This window comes from Callospermophilus lateralis, chromosome 4, assembly GCF_048772815.1.
Source record: "Callospermophilus lateralis isolate mCalLat2 chromosome 4, mCalLat2.hap1, whole genome shotgun sequence".
Lineage (NCBI taxonomy): Eukaryota > Metazoa > Chordata > Mammalia > Rodentia > Sciuridae > Callospermophilus > Callospermophilus lateralis.
In genome coordinates, this window is record NC_135308.1 from 144313369 (window position 1) to 144332344 (window position 18976).

At 37.0% G+C, this 18976-nt stretch overlaps 1 protein-coding gene across 1 annotated transcript in view; it reads left to right on the forward strand.

Moving 5' to 3' along the window:
* The window catches only part of Cfap54 (cilia and flagella associated protein 54), a 264100-nt gene that overhangs the window by 174801 nt on the left and 70323 nt on the right, over positions 1–18976 (forward strand). The window contains exons 52-59 of the mRNA XM_076855417.1: positions 941–1046; positions 2940–3084; positions 4064–4221; positions 4391–4570; positions 4677–4803; positions 12820–12975; positions 14589–14694; positions 15582–15675. Of these exons, the coding sequence (XP_076711532.1) occupies positions 941–1046; positions 2940–3084; positions 4064–4221; positions 4391–4570; positions 4677–4803; positions 12820–12975; positions 14589–14694; positions 15582–15675 (1072 nt within the window). The remainder of the gene's footprint in view (positions 1–940; positions 1047–2939; positions 3085–4063; positions 4222–4390; positions 4571–4676; positions 4804–12819; positions 12976–14588; positions 14695–15581; positions 15676–18976) is intronic.

Below are 18976 nucleotides of genomic sequence, written 5' to 3' on the forward strand. Positions count from 1 at the left end.
AGCTTAATATGTAAGATATTTTGAAAAAAAATGTGATGTGAATTATAAGTTTATACAGGGGAGGAGGATACAATGGTTTATGTATGTATGGAGCAGCAGAAAGTAAAAAATCCCTCTCTCTTGGCATCTGTTAGTTTAGTACATTTAATTTCTGGCACTGCTAAACATTGATCAAGCAATACTTTAGTTTAAGAGTTTCCAACTATATAGAATTGAGTAAATCTGGAGAACCACATTCTAATGCATATAAAATATATTTTTTTCATTTTAAAAAATGTCAATAAATTTTTAGATCTTAAAAGCATGCATTCATACATTCTTCTATTTACTCATTTTTATTTTAAAAACTGTTTGTAGTATGAATATATAATAACAAATCCCACCATTATGTACAAGTGCAGTGCACCAATAAGAAATGTGGGGACAAAAACCTATTTTTAGACAGGCATGGTGGTGCATGCCTATGATCCCAGTGGCTTGGAAGGCTGAGGCAGGAGGATCATGAGGTAAAAGCCAGCCTTAGCAGCAGTGAGGCACTAAGCAATTCAGTGAGACCCTGTCTCTAAATAAAATACAATATTTTGGCTGGGAATGTGGCTCAGTGGTTGAGTGCCCCTGAGTTCAATCCCTGGTAACTCCCTACCAAAAAACCAAACCATTTTTAGTTTCTGTTATATCCCAGTCACTGTATTAGATGACAAGTTTCTAAAGGAAATGAAACAAATTAGCTGTAGAGATATGTCCAGAGGATTAAATCGTGCGATTAAAAACACCACATAAAGGAAACTAAGGTGCTAACAGGGCATGTAGAAGGAATATATGATCCCCTTTTGAGGGTGGGTGGGGGTGTGGGAAGGTTTTTTTTGTGTGTGAAACTAAAGAAATAACATAAAATGCTACAATTATTCTAATAATATTTAAAATACATTCTGTGTTTTAGTGCTGCAATAGTATATTCCACACTTAAACTTCTGCAAGATTCAAAACTTTTTAAAAAGAATATAATGAAAGATGATGCAGAGAAGCCCCTTTCTCCAGGAACTTCTGTATGTATGAATATTATACTTCTTATAATACTTATTGCATAATGACTATTGGCATGCTAGGAGATTGTCTAATTATTTGGATGAAGCAAAGGAGTAAAGTACAAAAAGAACACTGAATTCAGAATAAAAATACCTGAGTTTAAGTCCCATTTATTGTACTTATTCACAGGAATACCTTGAGAAAATCTCTTAAAATTTGAGAATTTTTGTGGTTTTATTTGCAAACTGATGGAATTGGATATAATAGTCTCTAAAGTTCCATCAAGATGGATCGTTGTAATGTTTAGATATGATCTTACTACACATAAAGTTGTCTTACGAGACTTACTCTCTGTTCTGCTTTTGAGTTTATTATCTGGGCATGACCAGTGAAATACCTGTACTTTTTCTTCCTTTGGATTCCTCATAGCTTCCTCCATATTTTCGATTTGAGAGAACTGTGCACAAATTCTATGATTAGACTTTGATAAGAGCATATAATTTTACAATATAGGGTTGATTAGGATTAAAATATTAAGATTCATTACATGGAATTCTTGCACATTATTTCAAGAATTACTAATAAAATAGCTAATATCCAGCATCATTACAAATTAGCAAAGCTAATTATACTAAATAAAGACTCATTTCTAGCTATATTAAAAGTACTAACCATATTAAAAAGCAATCTAATTCTAAAAATTGTCATAGAACAATGGTTATCAACTGGAGGTGATTTTACATTCCAGGGGAGAGTTGGCAATGCATGGAGACATTTTGGTTGTCACAACTAGAGGTGGGGTGCTATGGGCATCAGTTGGGTAGAGGCCAGACATGCTGCTTAAATATCCTATAATATACAGGAGAGCCCCCTGCCACCCCAGCAATTATCTGGCTTCAAATATCAAAGCATCAAGATTGAAAAACCTTGATTAAGTTGAAGGAGAATTGGCTTTTCATTAGGAACATGAAATAAAAGCACTTAAAGACTAAGTTTTATTGATGAACATTGTTTTCTGTATTTCTCTTCTAAATACTAGATTCCTTGAATACTTGGCCCATTCTAATCACCATCCTGCCTGTGTGGCCTCTGTTCACCGCTTACTCTTGTTCTCAGGAATAACTCACCTTTCTTTTCCTGTACATCCCACCTGTCTGTTCACATTCTAGCCCCCTTCAAGTCCCATTAGCAGCTTCTGGATAGCAGGTAGTGCCAATTGGTTGGACACGATGAGCTACCAGCTCCCTGGCAGGAAATTCTAGAACAAGGACTGGGGGGTTAAATTTCCCTGATAGTCTATAATTGACTTCCCCCAAAACAAGCTTCCTCTGTGCTTCCTTCCCAGTAGCTATGGGCACCCATCACCTCTTTTAAAGTATAATAACACAGATGGTAAATCAGTTATAATACATTCTTGGCATGAGAGCCACACAAAGCAATGTAACACAGACAGTTAAGACTGGATTTGAAACCCAGGAAAACACACAGTGAGTTGAGTCCTACCAGCATTGAGTCCCACCTAGGTTAAGCAAGTTAGTTAACCTTTCTAGCTCTCCGTTCTCCCAACTATAAAACATAAATAACAATAACCCCTCTTTGGCTGTTAGAAAAATTAAATGAGATATTGTGTATAAAGCATGTAGCACAATGCTTGACACATAATAAGTGCTCAATAAATATTAGGGAATGTTATTTATTATTTTTCAGTCCTTAAAATGGTGTTTAAAAAACTTTTGATGACATAAAAACTGCTGACAATATAATTTTTATATTTTATAGATATACAAAATAATTTCTAAATTTAAAAACTGAAAACTATGAAATGATATTGGATGCTTAGCTTACATTTGGCCTTAGGTTAGAACTTCATCATTATGAAATAAGAAGATAACCATTATTTTAATATTGTTTAGACCTCAGAAAATAAAGATGATGAGTTTTTGGACCCTGTTTCCCTGAATGCTCGGGAATATTTCAACATTCATCTGTGGTTGAGGTGCCGCTTAGCACTGGTGACTGCTTTTGTCTCACAAATTCGTGGCATTGGAATTGTGAAAGGTACTAATGTATTGTATTCTTAATGTTTCCACAAAGTGTAATTTTATACAGATGAAGGAGCAGTAATATATTGGGATATCTTTTGCTATAACATTCACTTTTATTTTTGTACCAGGAATTGAACCCAGAGTCACTTAACCACTGAACCATATCCCTAGTACTTTTTATTTTGAGTAAGCGTCTTGCTAAATTTTGCTGAGGGCCTCGCTAAATTGTGGAGCCTGGCCTGGTACTTTTGATCCTCCTGCCTCAGCCTCCGGAGTTGCTGGGATTAAAGGCATGTGCCACCTTGCTGAAATATAGCATTCACATTTTCTAACTTTCTAGCTTGATCTCTTTCTAGAATTTAAAAATCTGGTATTAAATAAAAATAATATTTTCCAACATTATAGCATATATATTACCACAGTGCAAAACACAGGGAGATTTGTCATCTTGGAAAGGAGCTAAGCCCAGGGGTGAGGAGTACCAGTCTTGGAACCATCAAATTTGAGTTCAGATGCTGGATCTACCACTTCCTCATCAAGTCTTTCTCGGCCAACTCTTTCAGTCTTTGTGTGCCTCAGTGTCCTGCTCTGTAAAATGAAGATAATTATACCCACTTCATACGAGTGTCAGAATTAAATGGGCTAAACTTAATCTTAGATAATATAGCCTGGCACATATAAATGGTAGTACTTGCAGTGAGTAATAATTATCTATTTGTATACCTCTCTATTCACTCATGTCTCTCTCCCAAGTTTAAGTTATTTCATGTAATATTATTGTTACTTCACAGCACTGGAATATCCTAAAGTACTTTGCCCCAAATCACAACAATTTTTTTTTCTGCATTTCCTGTAGAGTCTGTTTTCCATCTTAATATCCTCTTGTTCTTTGACCTTATGCAATATTACTGTGATGAGCATTGCAGATGTTATACATATATGCTTTCTTATTTTCTCACTGCATTTTAAATAGCCACATTTATTTATCTTAGAGAACGATTTGACAGATTGTTTGAGTCTCATCCGTGAATCATACATGGAAGCAAAAAGTGCAGAGGACTTAGAACTACAGGCTGAATTCTTGATGCAAGCTGTAATCCTTGGCCTGCAAGAAAAGCATTTAAAGGCAGACATCATCACAAACCTTCAGGTAAGAACAAAACCTTGTGCATATTTGTATTTAGGAAGGATTCCAGTTAGAATAAAAGGAGAGAATTTTAAATTCCATTAGACGCTGAATGCATACCAAGCAACAGAGCCAGCTCTGTTTCGGTGAATTGGAAAAGGTACTGGCAAATGGAATATTTTTATTTTAATAGGATATAATACATTTGCTTGAAGGAAAAGAATTTCTTTCTCCTCGATCTTTGTTAACTCTGGCGAAAAGCCTTGTTCTACTGGATGACTTAACAAAAGCTGAGAAATTCAAGGAATCTCCCTATTCAAAACCAGACAAGTTACAATTTTTGACCCAGGCTCACAACATTATTATTGAACAGGTGAGAATGTTTTTGTGTCCCACAAGATGTAGAAGTTTACCTTTTGTCTTTTTTTTTTATTCCAAACTACATTAACTAATTGTTCATTATAATATTTCTTTCATAGATGCTAACTTTTGGGGAAACAATTGAGTTGCATTTATCAAATACTGAATATAAAAATCTATTACAACCTTTGAAAAATATCTATCTTCCTCATGTTATGTTACTGGCCAAAATAAAAATGAGAATTGGTAAGAACATTTAAACATATTTTGTACATGTTTAAATCTGTGTGATTTGTGAGTATTGTGTGTAACAGATATAACATTTCAAGTTATTTTCAGTCAAGCTATCATATGAGGGCATTTAAAAGGAGTAGTGTTTATTAACACTCTGACTTCATTTATTTAACAGTTTTGATCATTTACCACATGTCAGACTCAGTGATGTATTTAATCTTTATATATGATTAGAGTATAAGGTGATTACAATAATTACAACATGCCTAACTACTTGTTTTGGACTATTGTGTTTTATCTAGTTAATCAATCATTTGGATTGAAATTATACCAACGTAGTATACTTTAGAATTACTGTGTATTTCAGAATATTTATTTTGAAAAATCATAAAACACAAAATACAAAACACATTTCTTCAATAACACTATTTTTGTTCACTAAATTACACCTGCTTTCTTTACATTTGTGACAAATTGGTAAAGAACATTTAGGGCAGGAATATGTAAAAATGCATTATGTCTTTTAGGTTATGATGGATGCTTTTAAGTAGCTCTATCTTTAAAAATGCTTAACAAATGTCAATGAACGAAGAAAACAGCTTTAATAAATATATTAACAAAGGTGATATTCCTCTTCTCTGAGCTCTAATAACTTGTTTGTAAAATTTTAGGAAATAAACTTATGCCTTATAAATGTGGGAATTGTCAAATGTCTTCTTATTTTTATTAAACAAGGTGTCTTGAAGGCACAGCATCTATGTCTCTTCATAATACATTAGCTGGCACCTCAGATAGTGGACTTGCTGATAACAGTATTCTAAATGCCAGGTGGGTGGTATGGTTTCCAGTTATCCGCATGCTGAGCCCTTTGGGAGAGACTCTGCTCTGTGTGGTCCTAGCTGCCACCTCCTTCTGCCTCACTCCTGTGCCAGGGGAGCAGCTTCCCTCTTCTCAAAGTGCATCCTCTTGACTTTACTCAGCTCCGCAGCTCCTCTGTCCTCCCGGGTCCTGCTCCAGCATTTTTAACCCCCTCTCACGTCTTCCACTGTCCTTACTCACTGTGTCCTTTTCTCACGCTATAGATTTGTAAATATGTTCTATTCTTACATTAATTTAAAAAAGAAAACAACAAGTACAGTAACAGTAACAAATCTACCCTAAGTCTCTCTCTCCCTCCAACAGCCACTGCGAGCTGGACTCCTCAAGAATGGATTCTGTTTCCTCCTTCCCCTTTCCTCACTTCCCAATTGCTCTTTATCTCACTCCATTCTCCATCCAGACCAGAAAATCCACACTTGATGAGGCCACAAAGAGTTAAATCAGTCATAACTCCAAGGTGTGATTTTCTGACCTTGCCCCTATGGACCCGAGCAGCATTTGATACTGCCTGCTGACATGGCTCACAACTTCCCGAAACCGCTTTCCTCACCATTAGGCACTGCCTTGGGCTAGTTTTTTTCCTCCCTCTAGGATCTCTTCATTACCTTTGTAAGTTCTATTTACCTAGTTTCTCCCTTTAAATAAACACTCCATTTATTTTTGTTTAAAGGGCTCCTTATAATGTGGTCCTGGGCTACCTGTTCACCTCTTCAACACTCTAGTCGCACCGTATGCTTGCATTAGACCTTTGCACTAGCTATTGTCTCCATTTGGAACGGTCTTCCTTAGAAACTCCACTCTCATGTCCTTCTGTGGCTCTCACACACATGTAGATACATTTCATTTAACTCTGTTTATCCTTCAGAACTCCTCTAAGCATTGCATCCTCTGGAAATCTTTTCCTGACCCTCAAGACTGGGTTGTGGGTCTCACTCCCCTGCTAATTGGCTATTCTTATTGTAGCACTCATCAGATTGGTTATTAAGGCCAGTGTGCTTGCTTGAAGACTCCATTTTTTTGTAAACTTGTGTTAGCCTTTCATCACTGGGACCAAAGTACCTGATAAGAACAACTTAGAAGAGGAAAAGTTTATTTTAGGATTATTAATTTATTCTAGGTTTCCAAAGTTCAGTCCCCAGTCATCCAGGTTCCATTGCTCTGGACCCAAGGGCAGGCAGAGCATCATGACAGAAGGGCATGGTGGAAGAAAGCTACTCAGCTCATGGTAGCCAGGGAGCAGAGAGAGAAGAGGTGAAAAGGGAAGGGGTGGCTTGGCAGATGAACCCTTCTAGGACATGTCCCCCATGACCCTCTTCCCCCAGCCATGCTCCAACTGCCTATAGTTACCACCCAAACAGTCAGTTCAAACTAGGAAGAACTGATTATATTACAGCTCTCAAAATCTAATCATTCACCTCTGAATATTCCCACATTACATAGGAGCTTTAGGGGACACCTCATATTCAAACTATAACGAGACTTCTTAAGGCAACAGTTTTGTTTTGTCCACCTGCTATGCCAGACACTTAGCACAGTGCCTGAAGTCAATCAATCAAACAACTAATCGATCAATAATAGTGCTTTTGGACTTAGTTCCTCTAGGGGACTACTGTGCAATCACTAATAATGAATTTGCAGAAATTTTTATACATTGCAAAGATGTTTACTACATTGAAAAAATGTACAAAAGCGAAAGTACAAAATGCATTTCATGTCATGATACCACAGGAAAACGAAGACAAGAAAGTTTTATACCAATGAACCTTTCATTGGCTGGTGTGATTATAGATGATGTTTATTTTCTTCTTTCTGCTTAGCTCTCCTCTTTAAATCTTCCACAATGAACACACACAACTTTTGTGACAGAAAAAAATTATACAGGAAGTATTCACTGGTGAAGATAAAAACCTAATAAAAATCAAGCCCTTAGCATCTAGCACCATTTTTCACACATAGTAGAATATTAGAGCCTCTTCAAATACTTAAAGAAAATAAATGAGTGAATAGTGATGCAAAAAGAAGGTTAACAGAAACAAAAGCACAGGTGGAGAGTGCAGAGCAAGCTGGCTAGAGGAGGGTTTGGAATCTGGAGGGCTTAGCTTGGATTTTGCCATTACTTCTTAGTTGTCTGATCTTATAATAACTTATTTAAGCTCTTGGACACCACTGTCTTATCTGTGAAGTGGGAACAGGGCCATTTACCCTAAATATTTGAAGTAAATGAGATAAAGTATTAAACAGTGCCTGGCACAGAGCAGTCATGTAGTAAAAGATATTACTATTGTTATTATTCTTTACGTTTTAATTTATCTTTTCTACTTACTTGGCTGTAGTTTCCTTATCTATCAGTTTGATCAAGTGGTTTTCATCATTTTCTTTCTTTCTATTATTACTTTAGACCTCTTTTGTACTTTTCTTTTCCCAGTCCTCAGACTCAAGCCTGTGGGTCCCTTCTATCTTACCCAGCTCTAGCTGCCTCCTCCCTCTGGGGACTCTGACCTGCTTCCCTCCAGGCCCATCCCCAACTGGATGAGATCTTTGGGTGAATGCTATGTCCCTCCTTTAATATCACCTTCTAGAGAAGATCGCTTGAATTTTTTCTCCTTCTTTCCTGCTCTCTCCAACTGAGATGATTTAGTGCCTTTTGATGCCAATAATTTTATTTTTTTCCCTTTGAACTCTTTCTTTTTAATAATAATATCCATGTTAGCCATCCTACCATTGGGCAAGTGCTGCTGCTTCTCCCTTCCACCTCGTCTTCGTTCATCTTCTCTTCCAGCCTGTGTCCTGCTTCATGGACTGTTCACTGAATCTTTCTATTCTCTATTGCTTTCCCCCGATGGGTAGCCAGCTGCTATACTCTCTGAATTTTGGTTCTCGGCAAAGGCTCTTCTGTGCTCTGACAGGTGAATGATGTGCTGTCTTAGCTCGATGTCAGAATCTTGGGGTATGGCCTTTTCTCCAGGATTTGATAGATGTTATTCCACCATTTCTAGCTTCAAATGTTGCAAATGAGAGCAGCAATGTCAGTCTAATTTTTCTTTTCGTTTGGTAAGAAATTTGTTCTTTCTGTCAAAAAACTTGTAAGATTTTCCCTTTCTCGTAGTTCTGGAAATTTACCAGCACATGTCTGAGTGTATGGATCTTCCTTCTCTGCCCTAGAGCACAGTGAGCCCTTTGAATCTGCAGGAAAGTCTCTTTCAAGCTCTGGGAAATTTTCTTCTTGCTTAATCACTGCATAGGCATGTTCTCTGTTCTAAGTTTCTTCTGCAGCTACTATTGAAAACTGGAGCCAGCCTGCTTAGGTAAAAATCTCCAGCATGTGATTTCTTCTCCTTAGTCTTCTTACTTTTAAAATGGGGATGTCTTGGTCAATTAAAGCTGTTATAACAAAATACCCTAGACTAGGAAATTTATAAATAAGAGAAATTTATTACTCACCATTCTGGAGGCTAGAAATCTAAGATTAAGAATTAGTAGCTGATGAGGGCTTTCTCTGCTTTATAAATGGTGCCTTTTATTGGTCCGTACATTGTAAAAGGGGCAAACAGCCTTCCTGAAGCCCCTTTCTATAAGGGCATTAATTCCATTCATGAGAGTTCCACTTTTACAACTTAACTACCTGCTAAAGTCCTGACTTCTTAATACCATCATTGTGGGAATTAGGTTTCAACGTATGAATGGGGAACACAAACATTCAGATCATAGCAGGGAACAATAATGGCCCTGTCACATAGGTGACCCAGTACCTGGATCATAGTAGGCACTACTGAGTGTTGAATATTAATATTTATATGTCGAGTTTAGATCTGTCTTCCAAGTCTATCATCTTGCAGAATTTCTGTTTATTTATACCATCATGATATAAGCATCATGATTATTTAAGATTATTTTCCCATAAATTAACTTGAGTTTTCTTATGAGATGAAAAAGTAGATTACTTGTTGTAAGTAGCAAATAAAAGTCACTTAAATTTCTATATGATCTTCTGTATCATTAACTGAGATTTCATCAATGACTGTCTTTTCAAAATCATCTGATACCTTTATATCTCTACATATGCTATATTTTTTTAACTTGTCATCCTATTTGCAATCAATTTTATTTCACTGATTGAATCTTTCTATTCTCTAATGCTTTTCTGGTGGTTATATTTGTTCTTCCTCTTACTGGCTGCTGGTTATCTTTTTTGCTTGGATGTCTTACTTTGTCTACTTAATTGTGGTTGAGGTCCAGCTAGTGGATTAACTTCAGCAGGTGTCATGCTGCAGATCGCCATCAAAATAGCTAGTTCTGCCTCTACCAGCCTCCAGAGTGTAATTCCCTCCTGAGGCACCAGGAGGGTGCTCAGGAGTGGGGAGCACTTAGGTCACTGTCAGGTCCCCCACAGTTCCTGGGAAAGCCAAGAAGGCAGCCATTCAGAGCTGGCCTTCTCTGGATCTCTCAGACATTGTCTCAAGCTCTCTCCAGGATGCTGTCTCTGATTTGTGACCCAAACTGTCCTGCCTCTGTTTCACAGCATTTGTCTAGTCCAGAATGCACAAAATTGGGCACCAACTCTGCCTGTTCTCGCCATCGCCTTCTAGGACCGAACTGCCTCCTGCACCAGCAGCTGCTTGGTCAGGAGAGGTCAACGGATGGTTGGATTAGATAGTGAAAGGGAGGCCAGTAAGGGCACACTCATGCAATCATCTGTTCAGAACCTTCCCACTCTCTCCCTTTCATGATTAATATTGATCATTGTTATGATGATTATCAGATACGAATTTAATTATCTAACATAAATTACTTTATTTTGTTAAAAGTCTTCATTTATGAAGCTAGCTTGATTTAGTTGGTCTCTCAAATTCCTTCCAGTTCAAAGATCCAATGAGAGCTATTTTTGTGCCTTTCTAATCTGCAAATTTGTTATATTATCAGGAAATTTGATTTCCACATGAGCTTGAAGCACAGATTGTGTAAAATCAAATGTATTCTCTACTTTTCTGACTTACTAATCTTGAAGACGTGTCACCACTCAATGACAATACTGTTGCTGCTTTTTAGATTCATTTGAAGCTGAACAGCTTGCTTTCTGGTATATTATATTAAATACAGACTTTAAAAACAAAACCAAAAGCAGACTTTCTGTCAAAACAATGTTAGTTTCACAACTTCTTTTTCACAGAGTTGATGTTTACTGGAAAAAGGAACACTTCAATATTATGAGGCACAAAATCATCTGAGACTTGCTTTCTTGACAGTTATTCTTTATAATATAGATTGCATCACAAGAATAGAGCCACTTAAAGCTTTTTTTCTTTCTGAAAATAGAAGATAACATTTTGAGTTTATTTTTAGAAAACAAGAATAAGCATCATGATTATTTAAGATTATTTTCCCATTAATTAACTTGAGCTTTCTTTGAGATGAAAAAGTGGATTACTTGCTGTAAGTAGCAAATAAAAGTCACTTAAATTTCATTGTTTCAATCCACCACCATTTGCTGAGGACCACTTATGTGCAAGAATAATGCTGGGGAGTGGTGATGTAATTGGGAACCAGTTGCCATCTCTGCCTTCAAAGAGCCTATTATTTAGCTGGTGAGGAGAGAGAAAATCAATAATTTCTAAATAACTAAATAATAGGCTCTTTGAAGGCAGAGATGGCAACTGGTTCTCTAGAAGAGAATGAAGTATCGTTGTATATGAGTACTCTGCACCATCCTGCCTGGTCCAGAGTAAGGGCTTTAGTAACTTCTCTTTGGGGGGGTGTAAGGAAAAAGGGATTTTTCTTCCATCTTGCCATCCATAGAGCATATTCCCTGAACTAAAAATTTACAAAAAAGTACTATTCTTTTTTTGAAAAAGAACTTTTTGGCTTCTTGGAACCGAAAAAATTTCCAAACCCAACAGGACTGCAGGTATTTTCTAGTTCTGTCACCTCACTGTTCTGAGAAAGTCACTTAAGACCCAGAGGCATGGAGGTTCAAAGCCTCAAATGACATGGTAGCTCCAGTGACTGGCCAGGACCCAGCACTTCAGCTGGAATCAAGCATCTGTACTGTGCATCCTATACTGCCCTTCTGTTTATGCTCCTTTCTTGTATATATTCAACTATTCTTCAAAGTAGTACCCCCACCCCGTTTTCTTCTACTCTTTTCCCCAGCCACTTTCTACTCTAAAATTACCAAAAGCAGGGTGCTTATCAGTCATCAGCCTGCACAACTTTCCCCAGTAAGCCAGGGCTCCCTAACCTGCCACCACAGAACCTTGTATTTTCCTTGCCACGCACAATTATGGCTCTGCTCTGTACTAGCCATGTGACTGTGGGCGAGTTACTTAAATATTTTTGAACCACTACTGTGCCCTCTGTTAAGTTAGCATGATGATGGTCCCCACTCAGAGCTGCAAGGATCATAGGGATAATACAGGCTAAGTACATGAGATGGTACCTGGCATGTGGAAAGCAGTTAATTAATCTTAATCTATTATTCATTTTGATCATTTTTATCTAGTGCTTAAAAATACAGAAAATATTTGCTGCATTGATGTCTGTCTGATTTTGAGGCCACATAGGTTAAAAAAATGTTTGTTCCTTCCACCAATCCTTTATTATGTTAAGGGATGATGGTCCCATATAAGTGTAGCAGGGACACTTGTCCAAAATGGATTTGCTATCTAGTTGGGATGACAATACATACATACATAAATACATACATACATATATGGCATAGCATAGCAAGCAATCACTGTAGTACTTAATAGAAAACCACTATCTAGCAATGTATGCAAATTTTGTAGGGAGCAACATAAAACTCCCAGATGTTTCCTAATAATGACCTCATCTCAGAAATATAAAAGTTGTTTTGTAGAGCATCATGAAATTTTAGAACTAAAAGACACTTGAGATATCATCTCTCATTTTAAAAACAAGATAATAAGTTGGGGAAAAACAATAATAAGTTGGAAACTTACGAAAGTTATGGCCATTCATTGAAATATTGGGTATTGTTTTTCTTTAAACTATGTCTTGAATCCTAAAAACCATGAAGACCACCAGAGTTGTTAACAAATACCATTACTGTGAGAGAAGAATGGTAATGTGGAGGCTTGCTATGAACACTGTGTATTTTATTGTTTTGCCCCCACCCCATTGTTCTCCTTTTAGGACATACATTAGCCAAACAGGTATATAACAGTAATAAAAAGAAGGACTCCTCAAAGTGGTTACCTGCTCTTCATCTTTTTGATGTTGCATTGAGGCTCTGTAAGATAACAGCTATGGAGGAAAATGAGGTAGAAGCTGAAATCCTCTTTCAGAAAGGTAAGACATACTTGGGGGCAGAACTATATAAAGTTTGTAAAATATTTTTCTTAACAACAGTATTCTTGACTGTAAACATTACATTTTTTTACCAAAGCCTTGGTAATGTCAAAAGCACCTTGACACCCCTGCCAAACTCAGTTTTAGATAAAAGAACACTACTTGTTTGTTTATTTCTAGAAAGAAAGAATTTCTGTTTGGTTTCTTGTATAATTTTAATTGACCCTCCTTATACAGTTTCATGTTTGACTATGAAACATCAGTATCAACTATGTGGCTATGGATAATATTACTTAAATGATTCTTGGAAAATAACCTCTACGAGTTAGGCATGTCTAATCCTGGTTGACAAATGAGGAAAATGAGGTATAGTCTGGTTAAGTAAATTTCCCAAAGTCAGCAGCTACTAAATGATAGTGCCCAGATGTGAACTCAGTGCTGGCCAGCTCTGTGCCTTTTCCACATGAAAAGTGTGAATATTGCCAATAGTGACGACAAGATCTCCCTGTCCTGCCCTCTTTGCTACAGAGGTGCTCACTTAGGACCTACATTTGAATGATGGGGCTCACCATGAGGGCAATGGGGGTGGGTACTAGAATCATAGAGGATTTTCAAGCATTTGACTTTTTAGGATTTTTTTTCCACTAAGCTTGTGATTACTTGGAAAAAAAATTAAATTTATTTTTGATTGGCAAAAATCTTATATATATTTTGGGGGTGTTTTGATATATGTACACATCATGGAATGATTAAATCAACTCATACATACTCATCACCTCATGTACTTATTTTTTTGTTGTGATAGCATTTAAAGATTTGCTCTCTTCAATTTTCAAATATATGATACAATATTATTAATTATGGTCACCATGCTCTCTAAGTAGACTACCAGAACTTATTAATCTTGTGTGACTGAAACTTTGACCAACATCTCCCTCTTCTGCATCTCCCCATACCTTGGCAACAACAATTCTATACTTCTGTGAGTTCCACTTTCTTTGATGCTACAAAAATGTAGTATTTGTGTTCCTGTGCCTGGCTTCTTCCACTCAGACAATGTCCCAGGTTCACCTGTATGGTTGCATATGACAGAACTTCCTTCTTGTCTGATGGTGAATAGGATTCCATTGTTATATACACCACACTTTCTCTACCCCTTCATCCATTCAGTGAGGACTCAGGCTTATCTCTTGTGTTGGCTGTTGTGCATAATGCTACCATGAATCAGAATGCAGCTTTTTACTTCTGTTATCTATGATATTTTTGAAATAGGGAAAAGGGGAAAGCAGAGAGAAAATGGTAACATGAGATATAGGAGAAGGGAGAAAACTAAGCAAGGAAACAGAAAAATAACATGGTAAGGCCAGTCGTGTTGAAGAAGCCAAAGGCATCTTGAATCAGTATTGCTGACTGGAGGTTCTAGAAGCCTGAGACTCCTAGAGAAAGAAGCAACAGGTCTTCCACCACTGGCTTATCATTCAGCAAGAAATGACAGATAGACAAAAGAACAGCATATCCAGTTTTGTGAATTTCTATCATGAAATGTTTGTCTTTAAGTTCAAAATGATGGAAAAGGAGGAAAAATGTTATTGTATATCTTTTTCTTCTTCTAGGCAAAATAGAACGTCAAATAATGATGGAAGAGAAATCTCCAACTTTGCAACTTGAGAGTTTATATGAAGCTATACAACTCAGCTTGAAAAATGATCAAAACTCAGGGTAAAAACCTAGCTTTCCATTGTTGTATCAGTTTGAGCTCCATGTTCCAGTAGGACATTTGATATTCAAAGTGGGAATGAATGATTGGCCTCTTCATGGCAGGGGTTGTACAATGGGATCCATCTGTCCATCAGGTTTACTGACATGATTTTCAAGCATTTTGCGCTTGGCTTTTACCCAAGGCCTCATCTACACTAACAGTAGATGGTGTCCATTGTCATAGTGGCCCAGCGAACCATTTAATCATTTCTACGCCAATCTCCTGTCAGCCTTGGGATTGTGGGGGCAAAAGGGGTTTCCTCTGGACTATTGATTTCCAGCCAGAAGATCCTCCCTCGGATGTTACTGTAACTTGAAGGGATTTGTGTGGATATTCACTCTGGTCATCAACATTAGGGCTGGTCAACTTAATCCTGTATAAAAATCATCACAAGATTGAAGTTAGCCACCATTCCTAGAATAGCATTGATCTCTCTGGTCCCACTGACAGACCTAATCCATACTTCACCATAGCTTTTAATTTTAATTAGTGTAAGGTGCAGGGCTGGTTTTCAAGGCAGGTAATCTTATCCTGACCATCCCTTCTTTAGAACCTTGTGCTGGAATATTCCAGAAAGGTTTGATGTGGGGCTTTGGAGCAGTCATAGCATGGAATGTTGTCAGCACTGTTCAATCTAGAATGCTCAGCTCTCTTCAAGGGATTTCAATATCAGAGACAAAGATTCTAGTATCTGTGGCCAAATCTATGAAAAGAGAGTGTGAGTTTGAGACAGATGCTATTTTTGCCAATATATACCTTTAATGAGCACAGACAATGGTAGCAAATTGATGAAAAGAGATTATCAGTGATAAAGATATTTAATAAGTACAGTGTTGTATCATTTTAGATTGATAAGAGATTCCTACCTAGAATTGGCCTTATGGTATTTGTATCTGAAGAAGCCAAAGAGAAAGAGTTCAACAACACCATTAGCACTTAAGGTAATAGTCAAATGTTTTAGAAATCATAAGTTAATTGTCTTTGATCTTGCTATTTTAGTAACACTGTGCTGTTGAAATAATAAGGCATTTTCCTGTGTGACTTGGAGAAATTAATTCATTACTTTATAGTCACATTTGTATTTATATGTCTCTTTGGACATTTTATGTAGGGTTCTGGAAATTGATTTTATTTGGATGTTTTTGCTTGTGAAAATGTTATACATGTAAATACTCTAAAGCAGACAGTTATTAGTAAGGATCAGAATATTGCAGGAGATGATATATTGGCTAACGAAATGGACAAGTAAGGTTTTCACTACTAACACAGCCTATAAGCAGCTAGCCTCTAGACTAGTCATTCGTTCATTCACTTGTCAAGTACCTATGAGCACCTACTGTGGCCCCAGGACTATTCTAGAGGAAGGTGACAAAGCAGTGCTCTAGATGAGTCCAGTCCCTCCCTCATGCAGCTTGCCTCTCATGAAACAGACAGAGCCAGTGAAGAAAGAAAATCAGAGGGAGGAGGCTGGGAGGGACCAAGGGAGGAAGAGGAACAGGGAGAGTGACTTAGGGAGTGAAATTTAGGATTAGAAAAACAACTTGGGTTTGTGGGGTTGTAAATAAATGTGACCAGAAGATGTGATGTCCCAGGTGGGATTGGATGGATAAGGAGGGAGCCCTGCAAAGAATTGCCAAGGAATGTGTCACCTGGAGCAGTATTCTCGCAAACTAAGGTATGGAAACATCTTTGAAAGTCTTAGGAAAATGCAGATTCTGATTCAGGAAGTCAGAGATGAGGCCTGAGGTTTGGTGTTTCTAACAAACTCCCAGGTAATACTGATGCTGGTGGTCTTGGGCTACACTTGAGTATTAAGGGTCTAGACTGAGGGAGATCCTAGAGGAAGGAGTCAACCCAGGCAGCTTTGAGGTGTATGCGCTCGTCATTTTACTTTTTAAATTTCAATAGATGATCATCCTTACTTAATAATCACTTGACTCCCCAAAGAGATCTTTGCAGAAAATGTTGGTATCAAGTCTCTAATTTTGGGGACAGCATAAACATGATTTAAAACCTTTAGGCAGGTAGACTCTCAGTTGAATTATTTGTATGGTAGTTGCCTTATGTGGATGGCACCTATTTTTTTTTAAATTAAAATAATTACATACTAGAAAAAGTTACTTTTTGTGGTGTGATAAACATGTTTATTTCCAGTAAGAGAATAAATATTTTGTTTCCATAGCAAGTGGCAATACAAATTAATATGATGGTACGATAATAACATACCACATTTTTTGGCCTATACTAGAGAAGTTCTTAAAATTAAGAGCATAAATAAGTTAGGATTTGAATGAAAAGAGTAGTAATTACATATAATATTATTATTATTTTCTATATATCTTGACACAGAATAAACATTTTAGCAAGTCTCATGAAGCACAGAAGACGGCCAAAAACAAATAGAAACATTTCATTCAGACATACAAGACCATTGAAATAAAGCATTTGAAATTTGTCCAAATAAAGACAACACTATGAATCCTTAAGAAACATTGTTTTTTCACTTTTGTGAACTGTCCATATCATGCAGTTTGGGGTTTGAACCCCAACTTCCTGACATACCCCCCATGTGATTGGGGCCTTTCCATGCCTGGTTTCTTCACCTCTGAAATAGAGATGATGGATGGCATGTGCCTCTTAGAGAGGTCAGGAGAATAAACAAGGTTAATTGCCTTGCACATAATAAACACTCAAAAAATGAAACTATTATCTCTTGTTATATAATTTCAGCCAAACATCTACATTCTTTCTAAAAGTATTTTTTTACATAGTATGTGTTCAATAATTATCTGTTAGGTTGAATTTACTAGTTCTGCAATATTCATTTATTCATTTGCTAACCAAACACTTATTGAGGTCTTCATATGTCAGGACATTGCTGTCTTTCCCCAAGGAGCACAGAATCTGGCAAGGAAGAGGCAAAATTGTACTGCAATGTGATAAGGACTGTAAACACAATATGTCAAGGTGGCAAAGTCGGGCAACGTAATTCTGCTTTGGGGGAATGCTGGAGAAGGCTTCCAAGATGAGATGAATTTTTGAAGAATGAGTGGAATTTTCCCAGTAGTTAAGTGGGAGAAAAATAGTTCAGAGAGATCAGCATGCATACTTTAAAAAAAGACTTAATTGACATACAATTTCTATCCATGAAACTAACCTATTTTAGGACTCCAGTTTACAGGGTTGCACAGCTGTTATCCCCATCCAGTTTTAGAACATCTCCACCATCCCCAAAATGATCCCTCGTGCCCATTTGCAGTCAATCCTTCTCCTATCCCAGCCCCATACAACCACAAAACTATTTGCCTTTCACAGACATTTACTATAAATGGAATCCTACAAGGTATCGTGTTTTGTGCCTGCTTCTTTCACCTCATGTAATGTTTTTGAGGTTCACCCATGTATAGCTTGTAACAAGTTTATTCCTTTTTACTGTAATAGTATTCTATTATATAGAGAGACTGTTTTCGTATCAATTTGACAGTTGGGGGTCACTTGAATTGTTTTATTTTATTTTTTTGTCTGTTAGGCTTAATGTTGCTTTGACTTTATGTTCACCTTTCAGCATGGAGATACACTTTCTGTTCTCTTGGTATATATCTAAGAGTGGAATTGTTGGATCACATGGAAGCTCTAGATTTAGCCATTTCATGATCTTTCAGATCATTTTCCAAAGTGACTGCCCCATTTGGCATTTCTACCAGCAGAGTATAAGGGTTTCCATTTCTCTATACCCATGGTAACACTTTTTATTCACCTCTGTGATGGTGCCATCCTAGTGGGTATGAGGTGGTATCTCTATGGTTTTGTCCCTGATGGCTAATGATGCTGAGATCCTTTTATGTGCTTATTGTCAATTTGCTGTCTTCTTTGGAGAAGTGTCTATTTCAGATCCTTTGCCCATTTTTTACATTTGGGTCATTTGTCTTTTTTATCATTGAGTTGTTAAGGGCGTATCTTTTTTCTAGATAAAAGTCTTTTATCAGATACATGATTTGCAAAATATTTTCTCCCAGATGGTGGCTTGTATTTTCATGTGACTAATAGTGCTTTTGGAGACATAAAAGTTTTTAGTTTTAATGAGGTTAGATTTATCTTTATTTTTCTTTAGCTGATTGTGCTTTTGGCGGCACATCTAAGATCTCTAAGTCAACCTTACAGTTGCATTGATTACCTCTATGGGGTTATTCACTGCCTTTGTTACTGTAGCTTTTAGTAAGTTTTTAAATTGGAGAGTGCATG